General features: G+C 39.3%; 2 protein-coding genes across 3 annotated transcripts in view; one reads left to right on the top strand and one right to left on the bottom strand.

The window, feature by feature from the left end:
- LOC134749423 (carbohydrate sulfotransferase 13) overlaps positions 1-11,031 on the top strand; it is a 69,687-nt gene extending 58,656 nt beyond the window's left edge. For both annotated transcript variants that reach the window (XM_063684348.1, XM_063684347.1), the window contains 3 exons: positions 905-1,078; positions 2,992-3,146; positions 5,401-11,031. In XM_063684348.1, the coding sequence (XP_063540418.1) occupies positions 905-1,078; positions 2,992-3,146; positions 5,401-5,479 (408 nt within the window). In that variant the 3' untranslated portion in view covers positions 5,480-11,031. The remainder of the gene's footprint in view (positions 1-904; positions 1,079-2,991; positions 3,147-5,400) is intronic.
- A 533-nt stretch (positions 11,032-11,564) lies between these two features.
- Positions 11,565-20,912, bottom strand: LOC134749428 (putative GPI-anchor transamidase). The gene is made up of 7 exons (XM_063684354.1): positions 20,755-20,912; positions 20,400-20,678; positions 19,417-19,625; positions 18,432-18,549; positions 17,981-18,091; positions 16,818-16,999; positions 11,565-11,692 (listed from the first exon to the last, which is right to left on the bottom strand). The coding sequence occupies exons 1-7, from the start codon at positions 20,824-20,826 to the stop codon at positions 11,620-11,622; spliced, it is 1,044 nt and encodes a 347-aa protein (XP_063540424.1). The 5' UTR covers positions 20,827-20,912; the 3' UTR covers positions 11,565-11,619.
- Between the last annotated feature and the right edge of the window lie 103 nt (positions 20,913-21,015).

Genomic DNA, 21,015 nt, shown 5'->3' with positions numbered 1-21,015 from the left:
ACTTACTATCATTTTTCATTTATGCTCTGGCCTCTGACCATCCTAAATAAAACTGTAGGTACTGTTATTATTTGGTCATAATCGTGACCTAGTTCATTTGACACGACATATGACAATCAAGGCCCTTGCAAGCCTTCGAATAATTGATGACAGAACCACAATATTTGCTATTGCTATTGTTACCTCGTCAGGCAACGGTGACTAACGTTAAGGGGTTGAAAGGGGGCGGAAAAGGGGTGAAACGCGTGTAATCCCTCGACGTGAATAATCATGAAGGCAATTCATAAATTCATAACAAATGAGGGGCCTTGTTTTATATGACATACCATAGGCAATGCTCTCTTTGTGAAACTGCTTTAGTTTGCGTGGCCTAAATCTACTTCATACATAGTATAATTAATATTTTGTACTGAATAAAGCTTTCATACTTTTCATAGTTTTTTTGAGTGTTGGTCTACGGTTAAGCTGCTATGTACAGCGCCACCTCTTTTGGGTAGACAACATCATTTCTATAGAATGTGACGCTACGAATTATAATGTATGTTTAATTATTCTTCCTCGTATTAAGTAACCTTAGTGTACCAAGTTGTAAATATTATGTATTTTTGAGTGACTGACCCCAACTCACGAATATATTTTGAAAGACTAACAGAACCCCGCCAGTGCTGATAACTACCAATAAAATTTTGGTAGGTAGTCAGTAAAACTAATCGCTAAACGTAAAAATAAACGAATGTGTATGCAGGATTGCCATAAGCTAATACAGTTATAGTGCGTGTTATTTTAAACGACAAACTTCTATGAAATTATGACTACGTGTGCTATCAAAATCGTTGCATATTTATCTTTGCTGACTGTACATACTTATTTCTTTATTATATTATAATCTGTTTTTTTTTTTCAGAAATCCCCAGACGCGCCACATTCGCCGCACCCCATGTTCGAAGAGTTCGTCTCCTACGTACTGGACGAAGCCCGGGCGAAGCGGACGCTCGACATGCACTGGACGCCATATACGGACTTCTGCACGCCGTGCAAGTTCGACTTCGACGTCGTGCTTAAGTTCGAGACTTTGGACGTGAGTATACCATTCCTCATAAATGTTCTCGAAGCCAAACACATTCAAAAACTGTCTCTTATGTGGACGAAGCCCGGTCTAAGCGGACGCTCGACACGCACTGGGCGCCATATACGGACTTCTGCATGCCGTGCAAGTTCAACTTCGACGTCGTGCTTAAATTCGAGACTTTGGACGTGAGTAGCCTATTATTTCAACGCTAAAATGTTATGGTGACATTCTGGTGTAGCGTTGCTGCAACGGGTAATGGAGGAAGGTTATTGTCACTTTCCTTGACATAGTGTGTGACGAATTGAACGTTCTAATTGCAACAGCAATGCAGCAGCAGATATATGCGCTAACTTCAACACTAACACATAGTTCGTTTTCTAGACTTTCAATGTGAGTAGACTTTGTTTGTGGAGTGGATGTCGTTATGTACCAATTGATATCTACTTACTTATCTAAGTATATAAAGCTTCGTCGTCGAATACCTAGGTACAAGGTACAACACAAAAGTTATTGAGGTTAGTGTAGCAGTAAACAGCAAACATTATTTTAACATCATTTATATTATAAATATAATTAATTTTATAACAGTCTCATAGCTCCCTAGGGAAAAGGGGAGGTTATGACGTCATTTTATATATAAGAACGACTCTACCGAGCTCAACCACAAAAATTTCGTACGTAAATGGAAAAAGATTTCCCCGATTCCGTTGCAAACAACAGGAAATGTTAATGTCGCGATGCTTCGACAGTCGCGGCTTGGGAGTACTTCCACTAGCACTTCCGTGTTTCGTTTTGTTAGTTATCGTGACGTAACAAACAGAGAAAATAATATTACTAATGTGCAAATCGAAATCATTCCCGTCATATTTGGCCTAATACTAACGAAATTAAATTGACAATTTAGTCAAGACACTGTAGAAGGGCTGACACGAAATCAAAATAAGACCCTCATTTTAGCTTTATTACCATGATGACCTGTCGGTACGGCCATTTGATGCGAAGATCAAAGACATACCAAATTAATTACTTCCGCTGTCATGGCGGTTCTGGACCATCAGGAAATGACTTTTTTTCGTGCTTTAATCTTTGTACGCCAGGAAGAAGCCAAAAAATCGTGGTTTATATTTGCATAGGTATTTTATTGCTATTTCTTGAATATTTATAAAAACATGTAGTTTTAATTGTACATTGTTAATCGATTTTAAATTATTAAAGTAGCGGTTCCAATTTAAAAAAAACCTATTTAAAGTCTGTTACCAGGTAAATTTACACAATTAAACTTATGTTCACGTTCCTTATCCAACCTGCCGTTACCCATTCCTAATGATTTTGTACTTATTTTTACACGACTGCCCAAAGAAAAGAGTGTAATGTTTTATGTAATGAAACGGTACTTTTCGACCGGCAAACGTGAGACAAAGCAAGAAATAATAAGTAGGTACCCCATTAAAAATGTCTGTTCGCAAGCAAACTTTTATCGCCAATCGCATCAATATTCTTACCTCGTCTTGCCTTGCCAATGGAAAAATATATTTAATCATGAAGGTTCAAATCTGTACCTATTGACGAACAATTTGTTACACAAACAATGACTCCCACAAACATGTTTTATTTATGTTGAAAGTATCCCTTCCTGCACCTTCATCCTGTTTGCACCTTCAGTCATACATAGTTTCATAGTTTTTATAGTTATTATGTAGAATTGGAGACGGCAATAGAGAGATTGCCCTCCAAGCGGGTGTAGTGCCTAGACAGTACCGTGCAGTACCGGGACAAGTATGGGCGCTTTAAACAAGTTGCATTCGTGTATGGCAAGTGATCCTAATGCCATCTGTTGATAGCTTGTGGCATCATGCCTGAATTGGCGGCTGGCAGAAAAGACACTACAATGGAATATAAGTGATCATGTTCGTGTTTGACAGGAGGACCAAAGGTACCTGATTCAGCTAGCGCGGCTGCAAGACGTGGTGAAGCCAGAGTGGCGGAACAGCGGCAAGGGCAAGACCCAGCAGAGCATCAACCACCTCTACTCGCGGCTGCGACGGCAGCAGCTGGTCGGCCTGTATAACCTTTACAAGTAAGTATATACACAAGCGCGAAACTGACGGGGTGTAGCCAGAGTGGCGGAACAGCGGCAAGGGCAAGACCCAGCAGAGTATCAACCACCTCTACTCGCGACTGCGGCGGGAGCAGCTGTTGGCCCCTATATACTTTACAAGTGAGTTTACTGTTTACATACACACGCAAATCTGATAGCGCTAGGTATTTCTTTTGTGTGACAAGTAATTTAAAGTCTGAAGAACCCTCCACCAAAAACCCGCCCCATACAACCGAAGTTACGCTCTCATTCTAAAACGACACGCTTGTCGACATAGTTGGCAAGCGGACCCCAGGCACCTATGAGGGCCATGAGCCGTAGCAAATGCCGGGGCAGTTATTTATACATCTTTCTTTCAGCAGAAAGAAAGATGCTCAATTAACTTGAAATTTGGTATGAACATTCAAATAACAACTATGTTTGGTATTAGTTTTCGTTGCTAGATATTATAAATTACCTATAATACAACAAAAAATTAGAGCGAGTCGAAATTTTGTATATTTGTAAAAAGTAAGTGACGTATTTCTTTTATACGAAGGCGATTAGTTCCAGGGGAGATGTTAGTAATGCTATAATATTCCTAAGGTGATTGTGATTGGTGACTAACGGTAATTGTGGAACATTATCTAAATCACGTACGAGTATAAGAACCAACTATTGTTGAAGCAATATCCCAGTAGAAAAATTGTGGGTCATATTATTTTGTCACATAGGACGCAGTTGTGGTGGTTGTGACGAAACTTATCCACTCTTATAAAAACGGACGGGAAATACCAAGTCCCGTTGCAAAAAAGTTTGTATTTTGAAATCCCCAGTGGGACCGCCCGCAGAACCGTATTTCTCAAACGGATTAGCAAAACTGCCGGAATAGGAATAGGAGCCGTTTTTAGCTGTTTGCTTGAAATGGGTCGGCTGTTTCTTACTTGTCAGTTTTTACTGCTTCGTCGATGTTTGTTGGCCAGAAGTGTACCTACTTAATACCTACCGTTCTCTTCCAAAAATGGATAGGTCAGACAACTTTTGTAAACAATAAGGTCTTATTCATATTTCTCGTTGGTCTCTTTTGTATACGAGTACACATATAGTATTGGATAATACGTTGGTACCTACAGTTAATAGGTAATTACGATTTGGAACTTTTATAAAGTATCTCATCTCAAAAAAAAAAAAAATGCCAACATATTTGTGGGACCTACTCACATCCACATGAATTTTTTTATAAGTAGGTACACATCAAGTACAGAGTAAATCAGTGCAGACTATACTGCAAGGTTTAGGGCCGGTACAGACGGACTGCAATCCGACTGCATTTGTATGGTAACTGCACGCCGACTGCACGCCAACTGCACCGTCGGCGAGCAGTTCCCATACAAGTTGCAGTCAGGTTGCAGTCCGTCTGTACCGGCCCTTAGGTGCCAAGGAAACGTATGTATTACTCTACAGTCTGAGTAAAAGATCGCTTTCATCGTTGCTCATCACATCTTGCATGCAGGAAAATGTAAAACTGCAATAATGGGCCGAGCCGAGCCCTTTACGACCTCATTCGGTGATCCAATTACTTTGCGAAGTGTTCGGGGTTCACCCAAAATAAGGAGTGTAATGTTTACCTGCAGATATTTTTTTGTCAGTCATCGCAAAGTTTAACCCTTCGTGCAAAAGAAACGCGAAACTTAGGATAAAATAAGTATATATGAATGACTAGCTTCTGTCCGCGACTTGATCTGCGTGGAATGATGACGATGATTCATCTAAAAATGTTCAGTGGTATAAGAGCGAGGAGATAACAGACAGACAGACAGAGTTAGGTACTTTCGCATTTATAATGTTAAGTAGGGATTGCTAAAAAGCTTACCTTAAAATGAAGTTATTGGTTCGGTATTTGAAAAAGTACCTATTGTGGGATAACGGATTGAAGTCAGTGAACGGAGTGAATTCAGACTTCAGATTTTCAGAACATCCCTGAAATTACTCAAAATCGCTTAACATAGTACCTACCTGTATTACTGTATACTGATATGTGTATGTAGGTATACACGGGCTCAATCTTATAATACGAAATGCTATACCAGTTATCGCCATATTACCTATAGGTAGTTGGAGAGACGCCCTGTATAATAAGTATAGAGCGAGCTAATAAGGGTTAGCCGACAGCACAAAGTAGAATACTTAACACGAACTCTCTTCATTTGTGATTACTTGCAAAACGTGACTAACTTACACATTTCTTTCGCAGATACGACTTTCAACTCTTCAACTACACCATAGACAGCTATTTCGAAATCGTGCAACCCGACGACCCGAGCCACGGATGAGCGTAATTATATATTTTGGCTTAGTCATTTATACTTAATGCGCACATTGTTAAAGGGCGTAAACGACTAGGAGGTCCTAGAAAGATACAACCTTTGTAAAGACATTGACGGTGTACCGACCAAGGCATGTGAGCGATGGAAATTAGACACAGTGTCTGTGGATTAAGGATCATGTGGACTGTTTGTGGTTATACCAGCGATGGGTGAAGACTGATTGTTTCGAATCGATTCGATAGAAGTTGTCAATTCGGTCTTTAGTTTATGGGCTAAAGCTTTTGTTACTTTTTGATATCAATGTTTGTTACAAGTACTATTTGATATGCTTAATAATTCGTATATGTACAAATTAGGACTATAATTTTAATTCTGTTTAGTACATACGTTTGTCACATACAAGCCTCTATTTTGTAAACCTCTAATTTCAGGTCATATTTAAGTTGATTTAAGTGCAATATCGCTGTAACGAAATATTAGAAAACTAAATAAATTGTTTAACCAGCGTTCACTGAGCCCGAGTGGGCTCAGTTTCGTTCCGTGAGTACCTTGCAACAAATCACTTGCGATTTTCGATATACCCTTATAAAACCCCGATAAGGGATAGCGGGCCGGTCCCTGCAGTTACATTGCGTCATTTGACCGATCGATTGAATTTGTTGCACCGACTTAGTCGGCAATGCATCGTAAATCGCATGCGATTTGCTGCTAAGCCTGTGGGGTACTTAACATGGACGTCGCACCGGACGCCCAGCTGGTCATCGCCGCTCAAGCGGAATATTTTCACTAATCATTTTTCTCTCATGCAGCTAATTGGTCTGTTAATGTTTGCCGATACAATATCTCTTAATGGACGCAAGCAGGCTCGATATTTGATACTGTTGGTCGGAACGAACTTAACCTCGATAAGGTTAAGGGATCGTATTAAATGTAACTGTACATATGAGTAGGTACATAATAATACCTACTACTGAGTAATTGGAGTCATTCGACTCACAGTTCTAAATAAAACGTGCCTACCTACGTCACAGATCTCGTGCTTTATTGTTTTTGCAAGATATTTATATTGATTTAATTTAACTTGTTTATTTTAATGTTTGTTAGTTTGTTTACGTAAGACTTCGCAAGCAGACAAGCAACAATTGAATTAGATGCCAATGCGAGCTGAAACTGACTGTGGAGTCCAACATTACATACATATACATTGTAGACCGAAAGTTGCCATAAGAAATAGTAACTTTTTAAGTTGGGGTCGTTAAAAGCGGCCGTGATTCTACAAAAATATAAATTAAATTAAATTTAAAGTAGCCCACGCTGTGCTTATGAGAAGTCCGTATTTGATTAAATGAACACAGAAATGATATAATTTATAATGAGTTAAATGATGAAGAGTTTAAATGAATTGTTGAACTGATAGTTTGTAGTGATAGCAAAGTTTAGCTAATACGCGTAGAGTACATACGTTGTTTTAATTTTGTATTGTACTGCTGATGCTGAATACAAAATTCTTAGTGCTTCCATAATATAGGTTTATGGAAATAGATGTATTTAATATGTATCTAAATTATTTGTTTAAAGATGTCAATAGATAAGGGATATGTACGGGTTTCTCTGGTAGATGTGTCTGGCAAGAATTTAATGAAGCACAAATGTGGCTGCCGGAGATCTGTCCTCTGACACATGTGCCATGAAAATGCCAGATACATTTGCCGAATAAATGTGAAGGACAAATCTAATACCTATCCCTAGTTATTATCGATTGAATATGGGAGATTTAGTATACCTACCGTATAACCACCCAACCAGAGTCCCAAATCTTCCAACTTAGGTCCATAACTAACTCGAAAGTCTTGGTTTAAGTGTGACTATTATTTGAATTACCTACTTAGTTCTGAGATAATATCATCGTTTCATAAATGGCGGAAAATACTTAGTAAATACTGAATATAACATTGGTAAGTGGCACTTAATTAAATGTTGAACTTATGGACCAGTTACAGTAAGTACAGATGTAGTACATAAATTGTTTTCCATCGTATTTTCCTGGAAACGTTTGTATTTGTCATGCCATTTCAGTCAACCTCAGTACTTTTTGCACCAAGACTGACTGAAATAGCAAGACACGTTCGTACGTTTCCGTGAAAATACGATGGAAAATAATTATGCACTACAACTGTACCTACTCGAGTATACTTAGTTGGGTTGTTATACGGTACTCACAATAGATGACAAATATCTTTAATATAAGGTAAAAGTGGCATCGAATGATGGTTGTTTGGCGTAAGGAACAAATAAAGTACCAATAGAAAGGCCTTGTAAGTATCATCTCGCTTGTTTTGCCCAGCAATAGATAAAATTGTAAAACCAGTGAGAAGAAGTAGGGATAAACCATTTTTAAAGTGCGCGCAACTCGTAGACGCAACGCACACAAACACGACAGTACCAACTTTGGTCTTGATTGTGTACGACGCGTCTATAAAATGTAACAGACGGGCGTACCGGACCGCGACCTTGGTCTGGTCAGCGTATCTCTTTCTCGCTCTCACTTATTGCTGCGTCCTTAACGGACATACGGCGGACCACCTTCTATACGACCAACCACGGTCCGGTACGCCCGTCTGTGAAAGCCATAACATTATTACCTTCGACGTAAGTGCTTTAGAATGGCACGCGGTTTTAAAATGGTTAAAAGATAAAAAACGATTTCCTAAACTACATAGGATTTATCTTTTAAGATTTCATAGCTACCGTAGTAATGTTGAATAGGTATACTAGTATTTTACGATCCAGAAATTTTGTCAAGGATTTTTATCAATTTGTAAATATTTTGTATCTTAATAATATGAATTGTTACATAGCCATGTTGTTAAAATATTTCATTCTCGTAAGCTTGAACCCGAACCCTAGATGCCCTAGATTAGAACAGTTTTTTAATGTTTGTTATTTATAATATTCATATATTATCATAAATAATGTCCAATACATAACTAAGTATGAATACATTAGAGTTTAGAATTTTTGAAATATGTAATGCGATTACAGACCATCGATCGTCCTTTTATATTTTTTTAGTCTTAACTTTGTTCATGTGGCAGCTGTTATTAAATTACAAATTATAATCTTACAATTTAAGTAGTTAAAAAAATTGAAAGCAACCTTTTTTATGGATATGAAGAGGATAAACTGTGCTGTATTCGGTTTTCTTCATAACTAGCCATCTAATCCAATAAGAAATAGTAAAATAGCTTACGTAGAACCTTGACATTGAAATAATGAGGACTAAATTACGTTAACGTGGTTATCACAATAATGTGAATACGCACGTCTAACCGGTGTGTGAGCAAGACAGCGCTATGCATGTTTATAGCAATGTCCCGCTCGCACACCGGAGCGGCGTGCGAATCCCCGTTCAATGTGGAGACCGTCTTATTCAACACATAACCTACGGCTAAGGAGCATTTGAGCCAAATAAACTAGTTACTTATCCGATAAGAAATAGTTTAATTTTAGGAGTTAGATCATTTATTTAGACAAAGTAATTAATAAGTACGCACTAAGACGCGTCACGTGGTGCAAAATATTTTAGTCGCAGTTTCGACTGCTCAAGTAAATTGAGCTGAGTTTGACAATAAGGTTACTACTAATTAACGTATTTCTTCGTAAAATTGTCATTCACTGCAACTGCAATTTTATTATTAATTTTGCAATACTTTACGCGTCTTAGATATTAATTTTCATATAAAATGTATACTTGAACCTTATTTTCTTTGAACGAAATGGAAATACATATAAGAACAATAAATACATAATTATACGACCTTTTCATACTTACTAGTTAATAATTTTGTGAATTGTAGATGTATTGTTTGATTTACGTTTATATTTAACGTGTTTTAATACATGTAGGTACAGCTAAAGAAAATATACGCTAGGTAATATTTAAGGACCGTTTGAGTATAGATATTTATGTTATCTGAATGCAACTTTTAGTGTTATGAGTACAATATTTCAGAGTTTTGCCTGTACTTATGTACAATTTGTAAAATATTATTTTTAAGTTGTTCCATAGGTATCAAAGTCTGCCTAGTCATAGGGCTAAATAATTATTTAAGCTTGTTAGACTAAAAGTTCTACCGGTCAGTAATAAACTAAATCCCCAATTTCAATTTATAACATGTATCACCGCCCCAGTTTATGTAAAATTTAATATAGAAAGTATCTAAAATTGTAAATCTACTGGCTTTTCTAATTTATTAATAGTTTTATATTAAGAGTCCCCGGAAAGTTCGGCCAAATTTTACCTTCCTTCCCATACAAACGGAGTTTCGTTCTAATTTTAAAACTACGTGTTGAATTGTAATGAAACTTTGCACATAAAATGACATGAGATATATATAGGTATGTAATTAGTTTATATAGCTCTAGTATATAAAACAAACGAAATAGAGCAAAAACAAGTTTTGTATGAAAAACTTAAATTCGCTGTATTTTTTAACTATTGTATCAGAACCTACGAGTACATAAACGAATTACAGACCTAGATATAGCTTATCCTATTGTAAGTATGAAATTTCAGAGCAATCTAGCTCGTCGTTTTAAAATGAGAGCGTAACTAAGTTTGTATGGAGAACCGAGCTTGCCGGACTCTTAACTGTTTATTTGCTAAATGGATGTTTTTAAATTTTACTTGTCTCGAACTAAAAAAAAAATTGTATCTTGCAGAATATAGGCCCCGGTCAAAATAAATTGATATTACCGACATTAAATAAACCATATCTAGCTGAAATTCACTTGGCTACATGCGGAAATACATATTTTAGTAACATTGCATGGTAAACTTTTTCAAAACATGCCCAACTGACTATTTCTGTAAATTTCAAAATAAGAGACGGTGAAGATTATTTTGTGGTGCCAAGATATAGTTTGAATCTTGTCAAATGATTTTTACGGCAAAGGCCCTAATCTGTTAAACAAAAGCCATTGTTTCTTTTGGGTGAACGTGTGGCCATTGTTACTGAGCGCGTGGCCATTGTGCCTGAGCGCGTGCCACGCACTGAGACATCAAACTATACTCACCTACCTACCATTTTACTGATTTAATACGCCGATAAGTTTAGGCGCAATTATCATTATCAATAGCGCTAGCTACGCGCTAACGAGGGAAAACCGTATGTAGCTAAAAGCGCTTATGCTGGCAGTAAATGTGTTAAGCATACTAAACGTAGTCATATCTAAAACGGCCTTTACTTTTCCACCCTACATAGCCAAATGAATTACAGCAGATGGTAATACCAGATACAAAAAGAAAGCATGGCGCTATTTCTCTCTTTTCCCTTCTGCTTGTATAGTGAATATGGGATGGATAGTAGGTAAATTAGACCAAAAAGACATGGCCTATGATCGTAACTGAAATGGTGCTATAGTCGTGTAGATGATCTCATATCAGATTGTGAGAGACGTGCTTGAGTTGTAGGTTTGCGGTAATGAATCGGTTGTGTTACGTAATGTTACAGAAAATTATTCTTAGTATTTTTAGATAATTAAATTATTTAATATTTCCTTGTGTTTTATTTCCTAGCTCCCCATAAAATGCCCTCATAACGCTAAAAGGTTAAATAGGGAATATTACGCAAAACTCTGCGTAGAGGGCACTACTAGCACAAATAACATCAACGACATTATTTATACGTAACAAATTATTCGTGAAAACTTGTTAAAAATGTTGTTTACGGTTTAGTAAATATAAGTTACTCTAAGTTTTACGGTGTGTGCTAGTGCTGCACTCTGGCGGCGGAACATTGCAGTAATACTCCCTATTAGATAGAGTGGAATTACACCAGTTTAAACATATTAAAACGAATCACTCACAAGTCTTCATAAAGTCGAATGTTGCTCGACATGTTGCGCTCCAGGACGAGGAGCTTTATCTAGAGCCATTCATATTGACTAACCTACGCAAACCGCGTTGGTTTCTATTACATATTAGTCTAAGTTGGGTTGCCAGCGCTCCTTTGCCAAGTTAAAGTTTTGAATAAAATAGGAAATCAGGTTTAAACTGTCAAAATTTGGTTATTAAAAATGCCACACATACAAAATTAATATAAGTTTATTAATACCTTTGTTCATGTGTAGTTACACTCTTTGGACTAGTTAGTTTCCACCAGATGCACAGGGAACTGCGGCAAGTAACTCCGCTTCTCTGGTAATACAGGTTTCAGTCTGAAATACAAGAAATATAACTTACAAAAAAATTATCTAAACTTTCTCAGCATTGGCTACCTCGCCAATCATTGCCTGGATTGAAAAGACAATCATTCTCTAAGATTTTAAAAACCAAATATCAAAAGCGCCGAAAGTCAATCATCACCATGACCATGGGATAGTGGGATTCTCCCATCAGCCATACGGGAATATTAATTTATTTATCATTTATTGCAGACAACATTGGTCCATATACATAATAAGCATAACACAATAAGATAACAGTTGCAATTATAATAAGAATTAAAATAAAATTATAAAATTAAAATTATGTTAAAATTAATAATAAATAAATCTTGACATTTAAATTTAATAGATTGATCATAACAATGGATACTGGTACTAATAATAATAGACTAATTAAATTCTGATTAAAAAATAATAATAATAATAATACTAAAATTAAGATTAAAAATTAATAGTAATTCATTATGCGCAGTCAAAAATAAATTTAAATGTCAACGCTAAAATTAAGTTTAAATATTAACATGCAGACTATGCCAGTGTCCAGCTATCGGACAATCTAGCCTGTCTGCCACCAGACTCAGGATGCTGTTGGAGCTCCCACGCACTCGGCGCATAATGGAAGCTGTTCGTTTCCGGATTATGGCTTGGAAGCCATCTATTTGTGAAACCGCAAACATCCCAGAAGCGCTACAGTACCTGGGAAGACCCAACAGCATCCTCAGTATGTTATTATACAGAACGCGCAAGGCGCTGATTGCCTTCTGAGTATGGTTGACCCACAGGCTGCACGTGTACAAGGACTGGCAATATGCCTTAAATAGGGTTATCTTAACGTCCCTTGAACAACGTGCAAACCTGCGCGCCACCATGTTACCCCTGACAGCCAACGCCCTGCGCTCCCTCTCAATGTCTGGATCGTCCGAGAGGCACTCCGTGACCCAATGACCCAGGTACTTGAATTTCTTGGTTCTGTTTAGAGGTATACCATACAGCAAGATTTCCGGTACCCTATCCACCTTATGCTCGCGCGGCTGGAAAACTAGAATCTCACTCTTAGCCACATTGTACCTGAGTCCGTGAGCCACGGCATACTCCTCACACATGCTCAGAAGTTTTCTGACTGCACAAACAGAGGGCCCCAGCAGCACCATATCGTCCGCGTAACTAATATTGTTTACCATATCCCCGGCAATAGCGCAACCAACCCTGGTACTACTGAGACTCTCTATGAGCGCATTAATGTACAGGTTGAAGAGACGCGGAGAGGTTAACCCACCCTGTCTCACCCCGCACCTCAACCTGTACTCATCAGAAAAAACGTTGCCCCACTTGACAACATTCGTTTGGTTGTTGTACCAATAATCAAAAATACCTATTACCTCCTCCGGGACGTCTGTCTCTGTACGCAGCTTATGCCAAAGTAGGTCGTAAGACACCATATCAAAGGCTTTAGATAGGTCAAGAAAACACCCGTAAACCGGTGTTTTCCTATCGGTGTAATATCGGACAGTGTGCTTGAGACTAAGAATTGCTGTTTCAGTCGATAACCCAGCTCGGAAACCAAACTGGGCATCATGCAGCTTGAGGTATTTACACAGCTGTCGATCAAGCAAACTGTCCAACACCTTGGCTACCGTGGTCGCTAGTGATATGGGTCTATAGTTGGCTTTATCCGTCGGATCACCAGTTTTGTTCTTGATTATTGGCACAACCACCGTTTTCATACATTCGCCAGGCAGATACGAGTGACGAACCGCCACTGTGTAAAACATCGCTAACACACGCGGCAGGTGCACTCCAGCGTACTTAAGGTGTTCAATACTAATTCCATCGTGACCAGGAGATTTGCCCCTGGTCATATTACGTACGACTGAAGCTACCCCTGCCGCGTCGAACTTAATAGGCGATCCAGACCCACCGGTGACACTATTCACCGCCCGACGAGTACTTGCCTGACTATTTAGCGGCTTAACCAAAAACGTGTCCTTGAACATATTCGCTATGTCAGCGGGCTTGCTGCAACCATCGACACTGAGAGGGACAGACGATCTAGGGTTTAGTTTATTCGTCTGTTTCCAAAAACTTTTAAAATCTTTCCTATTATGGTGCGTGGCTAAAACATCCATCCTTATCCGCTCAGCATTATCCTGGCACCATTTCAGCCTAGACTTAAAAATGCGCCTAGTTTCTGCCATCCGTTCATAAAAGGGCCCATTCGATGGTTTGCCATGCGATACCCATAACAAGAAATGGTGCCTGGCCTCTTTGTGAGCAGGATACACATGCCTGTTCCAGCCCACCACACACTTTCTTTTCCTGTTTTTGCAACTAGACACAGAAGCACTAGCCTCACTCGCATATTTCATCGTATTAACAATCTTTTTATATAAACGGTCTATCACTACTCTGTGTTCACAGTTGCCACAGAAACCATCACAACATTCGGTTAATTCCGTCGGGAAGTCTATACATTTAAGACCCTCATTACATAAATAATGGTATTTTTCAATTTGAGTAGCATCCCTATGACCCCACAATACATTATTATACACATTGCTAGGCGGAACACGAACAGGTTTCAAAATATTTATGTCACAGCTGACTTCCAAGGCTAAGTGGTCAGACCAGTCTGGTCCGTAATGTACCTTAACGTCCGTCACTGATTGCATCGCTGCCTCGGTCACTAAACAATGGTCAAGCCAGCGCGTACAACCGTATGCATCACTCACGTACGTAAAAGTATCGGATGCTACTCCTAATTTAACAATATCCGCGCACAACCAAGACTGGTCCTCACAAAACTTTAGTAACTCCCGGCCAAACAAGCTATCGGGATGCGCATTGAAATCACCTAGAACATAAACTGAGCATAACTCGACGCTCTCAACGATAGCACACACTTCACTCAGGCACTCTGTAAACTCACTCAAATTGTCAGCATGGTTTACGGGCATGTACATCGAAAACACTAAAAACGAACGATCACAAACTTGCACTTTAATTGCTACGAGCCGATCACTAGCACAGTCAATCACGGACACTGAGTCGAACGCACTTTTCTTCCATAATAACGCTACACCTCCATATGGCCTGCCGCGTATTATACCTACAGTGTCATCGATACTAGACTTGCCCGCAAATCCAAAGCTGTCATCAATACTGCCTAAATATGCCAAGCTATGATTGAAAAGCCAATGTTCCTGCAAAGCTATTATGTGAGCATGTTTACATAAAGATCTAACATAGTCAACAGAGCGCGTGACTGATTTACAATTATAACTAACAATATTACATCTACTGATATTTCTATTATCCATTTAAAAATATTGTATGATTTATTTACCTAACAACTGAGTCTATCTGCCTATTTTTAAAATAAATGAAACGCCTGAATGAAATATTCTTAGGCCATAGCGCTTCATTCATAAAAACATCCAGACTTTGCCTAGGCACAAACATCTTATAGGCATCATACTCCTTATCTTGCTTCATAGCTACTTTTACAAGTGTGACTTTTATGTTAGTTTTTTCCCGTATGTAATCAACAATATCCTCCGGCAACGTACTCCTGTCCACATTGTTTATAAACAACGGAATCCTAGGCTCGGCTGCTCTAAATTTGCAATTGTTGATTGTTGTTGCCGTTCCCTTATCGCCGATAAACCGGTTCTTGTAACGCTTATTCTGCACAGTAACCCACTCAGAGTTTATTTCCTCTCGCTTCCACTCCCCCGGGGCTTTAACTACACATGCGAAAGACTTATCTTGCGCCTGAGAAACGTTGCACAACAATGCTTCCCTACTCGGCTCGACTCGACTTGGCGGGTCCCCGCTGGATTCTCGATCTAAGTGACTCGCGACAGTAGCATGGTCCGCATCGCTATTCGGCCGCACCTGCGCTGTCGATACAGAAGGCGCAGTATTGTCTGCGCGCTGATCACAGAGCACCTCGGCCGATGAAGTAGATGCTACGGAGCTTGTACGTACGCGCGAGCGAGACGGCAACGCGTTGCAGCCGGTATCGCCCGCTCGGTGACTCACCTCGTCGTTATCTGTAAGCGACCGAAATGACAAGTGCGGCGGTAGGCCTATTGGTCCGCTATTCAAATTTAAATGTACGTTACGCGCACCTCGCCGGTTATTTATATTGGATTTTTGCGAAAAGTTAAAATCCACTTCTTGATGACTATCGTAAACCACGGTGTCGTGTTTGTTACACAATAATTCTTGTTTCACCTGTTGCACAAGTATTTTGGTAGCATACGTGTCCTTTATGCCTTCCAACTCCTGTTTAAGAACCGTGATGTCCTTAAGAAATCTTGATACGTCCAAGTGATCCCATGTTACAGGAGGCAGCTTGTTTAGGTCACAGGCCACGAACACGGGTAACTTTTCACTGTCCGTTACTTTGAAAACATTGATGATGTCAAATAAATCCTTACTACCTTTTCCCTCCTTGCTCTTGGCCTTGCGTTTTATATTGCGTAGGTCTGTCGAAATAGAGTGAAAAAGCAAAGATTTAGCCTTCTCGATGTCTTCTACACTAAAAGCTGAAGAGCAGATTTTCACTAAACTGTCACTTTCCATAATCATGTGTTTATTTTGGATAAAACACAGCGCCTCGTTTACAACTAAATTGCAGTTATTGCACTTCAATAAATTAACACTCGACATTTTAAAACACGTAACAGGCAGAGCGCCTACCGTCCGTTGCATGCGCGCATACACATCAGGCGCACGGCGCAGACTGATTAAGATTTATATTAAGATTTTGGTTGACTGTTTAAAAAATAAGTCCGCTTTTTTGTATGATAAGACTTTCTTTATTGAAATTAAATTAAATGGTATAACGTTATAACTTATGGAAAGGATCCATCAAAACTTGACGTCGAAGTACGACGTAACGGCCCGGCCACGACATCGCGCGGCGGCCATAGGTGGGAACGAAAGGTCCGATCGCTGTGTCTCGCTTCAACCTACGACCGCCGCTCGCCGCTGCCGCCGCCGCGCGATGTCGTGGCCGGGCCGTTACGTAAGCCGGGCCGTAAGGGTAATTAGTTAGGGACATCATCATCTTTGGAACCACTTATATTTAACTTTATCATTATGAACTTACTCTGGCTCAGTCTTTCTCTTCCTCTTAGGTATATCCAGTATATCTATAGGGTCGGTGGTGACGACGACGGGTCTCACGGACCCGAAGAAGTCCGTGATGGGCACCCGGCTCGGGTCGCGCTTGAACAGGTCGCGGCGGACGCCCACCGTCGACAGGCACGCGCTTTTAGGGCATACGGCTAGCTGTAACAAGTAAACAGTACAACGTAAAGCAGGATTGTAAACATCTATAAAACAATCTTGTAAATAATAAATGTGGCATTTTCTATAAAAAGGGACCTTATTGTCGATGGCGCTTACGCCATTATTAACGATGGCCCGATATAAATAATATGCGCTGACGCTGTGCGGCGTAAACGCCATCGACAATAAGGTCACTTTTCATAGAAAATGCCCCAAATAGTGTTGTTAGCAAACGAAATGTCGTGTTTTCCACCTTGGTACCAGGGAAGCTAATTGAGGACACAGAACTTTAAAGCTGGTAGTTCCTGATGCACCCGTCAATATGCGGGCGGCAGGTGGCCCTACATTGTCACTGTCAAGATTTCCAAATTAGTGCAAACTTACCATTGTTCGAGTGGTAGAATTTTTTGAACAGTGGACACTTAAATAAATACATAGTTAACAAAAGAACCCTATGAGATAAAGAACATTACAGCCCAAAGAATCTGGAATTTTCTGGACTCAACGGGCATTAGTAATGAACTTTAAAGGGCAGTCACAATAGATCACAGATTGGTCGAAGTGACACTCAAAGCCCCGTATCAACCCAATAATAATAATAACAAAAGAACGCGCTGCGCTAGTTAACAGAAGAGTGCGCTGGTGGCCTAGCGGTAAGAGCGTGCGACTTTCAATCCGGTCGCGGGTTCAAACCCCCGCTCCTACCAATGAGTTTTTCGAATTTATGTACGAAATATCATTTGATATTTACCAGTCGCTTCTCGGTGAAGGAAAAAGTCGTGAGGAAACCGGACTAATCCTAACAAGGACTAGTCCCCCCTCTGGGTTGGAAGGTCAGATGGCAGTCGCTTTCGTAAAAACTAGTGCCTAGGTCAATTCATTGGATTAGTTGCCAAGCGGACCCCAAGCTCCCTGCATGAGCCGTGGCAAAATGCCGGGATAACGCAAGGAAAATTATAGTTAACAAAAGAAAGTACTTACAAATTCTGACATAGTTCTGTGTGTGTTAGGATGCACATTCTCAAGGAACTCCAGCACATAGTATGTGTATCTGTCTATGATGTACACGCCAATCGCGGAGTCCACATGATGCTAAAAAACGAAATGACAGATAATTTAACTAACATCAGTATACAATAAGACAAAAGCCACAGATTATAATTGAAAACAAATAAAAGTATGTAATATATGTGATTTGTTTCTTTGTATTTGGCATAGTTTTATTCTTACGCAATTGCAGCGCCACCTGTGTTACATGCTTTGAATTGCTTTGTGAGTTTATTGTTAGCTTGGGTGTACATCATCCCCGCCTCTAATTTACAAAAGAATCATGTCAATATTGATAAAGATTAAGACTTTTTCTACATCTATCTACTTTAGAAAGATTGATAACTTGTAAGTTCTTACTGAAATATCATATCTGGATACTTACAGAAAGTGAATCTTCACCAACTAAACTGCTAGCAGTGGCTAAAATGTTTGGAGAATAGAACTTCTCATACATAGATGATGCTTGACATGTGTCTATTATGAAGAAAATCTCATTGTACCTGAAAAATAAAGAAAATATCTTTATATCGACTTAAGAGGAAAGGGGACGGCCGCTTCTCCACACAAACATAGTCCCCATTTTCCTCTCTGGATATTGACATTATGGAAAATATTTTTACCTACTTTGATGTATATATTGTATATTAACCATAGCTATGCTCCTATTGTCCTGACACCCACCTATCCAAAGTGGCCCTGACCTGGAAGATGCCCGGCAAGCGGAAACATGGTCGCCCTAAATCCACTTGGCGTCGTTCTGTGGAGCAAGAGCTGGGTGTATTGGGGATGGGGTGGGAGGAGGTTACCCAAGCTGCCCAAGACCGTAGTCAATGGAAAAAACAAGATTCGAGCCCTACACCCCAGCAGGGGGTAACAGGAAAAGAAGAAGAAGAGATGCTCCTATTGTTGTAAAAAATAGGAGCGCAAAAGAGATCTTATACAAATTTTTAAACGCTTCTAACACTTATAATAATTAAAAATTCGAAAAAATCAAACATAACAAAAGGGGCATAGCTATGGTTGATATACTTACAACAAATTGCGTCAAAATATTTTCATCAAATTTGTATATCCAGAGAGGAAAATGAGAACGGTTTGTATGAAAAGGTGATTTCGCGCAGGTCCTCCACTTTCGTCTTAATATAGACACAATAGTGTAGTTTGAGAGTTGGGAGAATCAGTGCCCACTCAGCAGTCAGTGGTAACAAAACATTCACAAAGTAGCACCGCATAACCATCAGCAACTAGCACAGATAGATTGATCAACAAATGCAGGGTCTAGTACAGTCAGCAATACTATTTGCTTAGCACCTCTGCATACAAACTTCTATGCAGGGGGGGTACCCTTTTTCTGCAGCTGACTGTACCTTCTCTTCTGCCACATCTGCTCAAGAGCATCAGCCAGCTCCTGGCTGGTCACCTCCTCCGAGTCCTGGAACTTGAGGAACCCATCCCCACCATGTCCTGTGAGGTAGATCAGTATGTTGCTGCCCTCGTCGGTGAGCAGGCGCTTGGAGCGAGGGGTGTCAGGGGGCAGGCGTCCGGTGAGGAGACGGACAAAGTTCTCAACCGAAACCTAAAAATAAAAAATAGAAATATTTGTATGGTGATGTTGTTCATTCAAATTTAAAACTCCATTAAAAGACTTTCAGGCTAAAGAAAAGGTGAACGATATAATTTTAGCTTCGTAAAATTAGGCTACAGTGACACATCATGGACATGGGCATGGGACATGAAGTAATATTAATACTCACACAAGGCAAAAACTGTTTTTTGCCTACAATAGCTATATTTTTCCTTCTGCTATAATAGTTTAAATGTGGTCAATAAAATAGATATGAAGAAAAAAGAAGAACCGTTCAAAAATGTTTTACTTTAAAAAGATGATTGAAATAGTTTTGCTGCTTCCGTTATAAGTCTCCAAAGTTTGCTCAAAAAAGTTTCCCACCACATAGCATACGACTAAAAGATCATAAATTTGTGATGAGTGTTTAGGTAATGAAGCTAGCTGAATTGCCTAAGTGAGGCACGAGATTGAAAAGCTTTTGAAAAGCTAAAATAATACTTTTTTTAATATAAAACCTAAATAAGTAATGAAAATTGGTACTACAAAAATGTAGTACAAAAAACATAAACGCGCGACTTTTTAATGGGAGCGCGGCAGCACGTGATTGGTAATTTTTTTTTATAATTGACTACAGCATATCCAAATAAATATTTTAGTTGGGAGCCCATACATGACAAGGATTCAATTATAGTTTGGTATACGAAATCTTAATTCAACCATTACAGTTGATGAGTAGAAAAAATTATAACTATGATATGAAGATCAATGTCTGTAAATTCTTACCTCATAACCTCTATAATCCACTTCAACATCATCTCCATACACATTGATTTGCTCATGAGCATTATTGAATATGGTCGCCGGGCGCGGGTTCCGCGGGTTACACGCCATGTCGTCCGATATCATGAGGATAATCTGACTGTCCGGGATCCCGAGACGCTTGACGCTCCGATAGATAGACAACACGTTCGCTACATGCCGGTAGTTGAACCAAAACCTGCTCGTGTCTACTAACACGGCCCAGTTGTTAGTGTGGTTCGACTTTTGGAACTTTTCCGGAATCTGGAAATAACGTTTTTTTATTGAAAAAACTTTTTCCTGTTGGAGGACGGCGTAGGAACAAATATTTTGTAAATACCTCTATTGCAAATATACATGGTACAGCAGTTATGATAGTAAGGATGAAGGACAATGTTTTTGATATCAACATTCTGTGCACATTAGCACGAGTATTAATTCATTAAATTAATAAAACAGGAAAAACTACGGCAAATCGATAAGATTAGTTTTTATATTTAGCTGTCAATGTCAAATGTCATTGTCAGCCCGCCCATGTTGTCATCTTGACAATTTGTTTGGGCCTATTATAAAACGGCCGTCACTAATAACACTTCTATCA

Source organism: Cydia strobilella, chromosome 18 (assembly GCF_947568885.1).
Source record: "Cydia strobilella chromosome 18, ilCydStro3.1, whole genome shotgun sequence".
Taxonomy (NCBI): Eukaryota; Metazoa; Arthropoda; class Insecta; order Lepidoptera; family Tortricidae; genus Cydia; species Cydia strobilella.
This window is presented reverse-complemented; position numbering and strand designations above follow the sequence as displayed.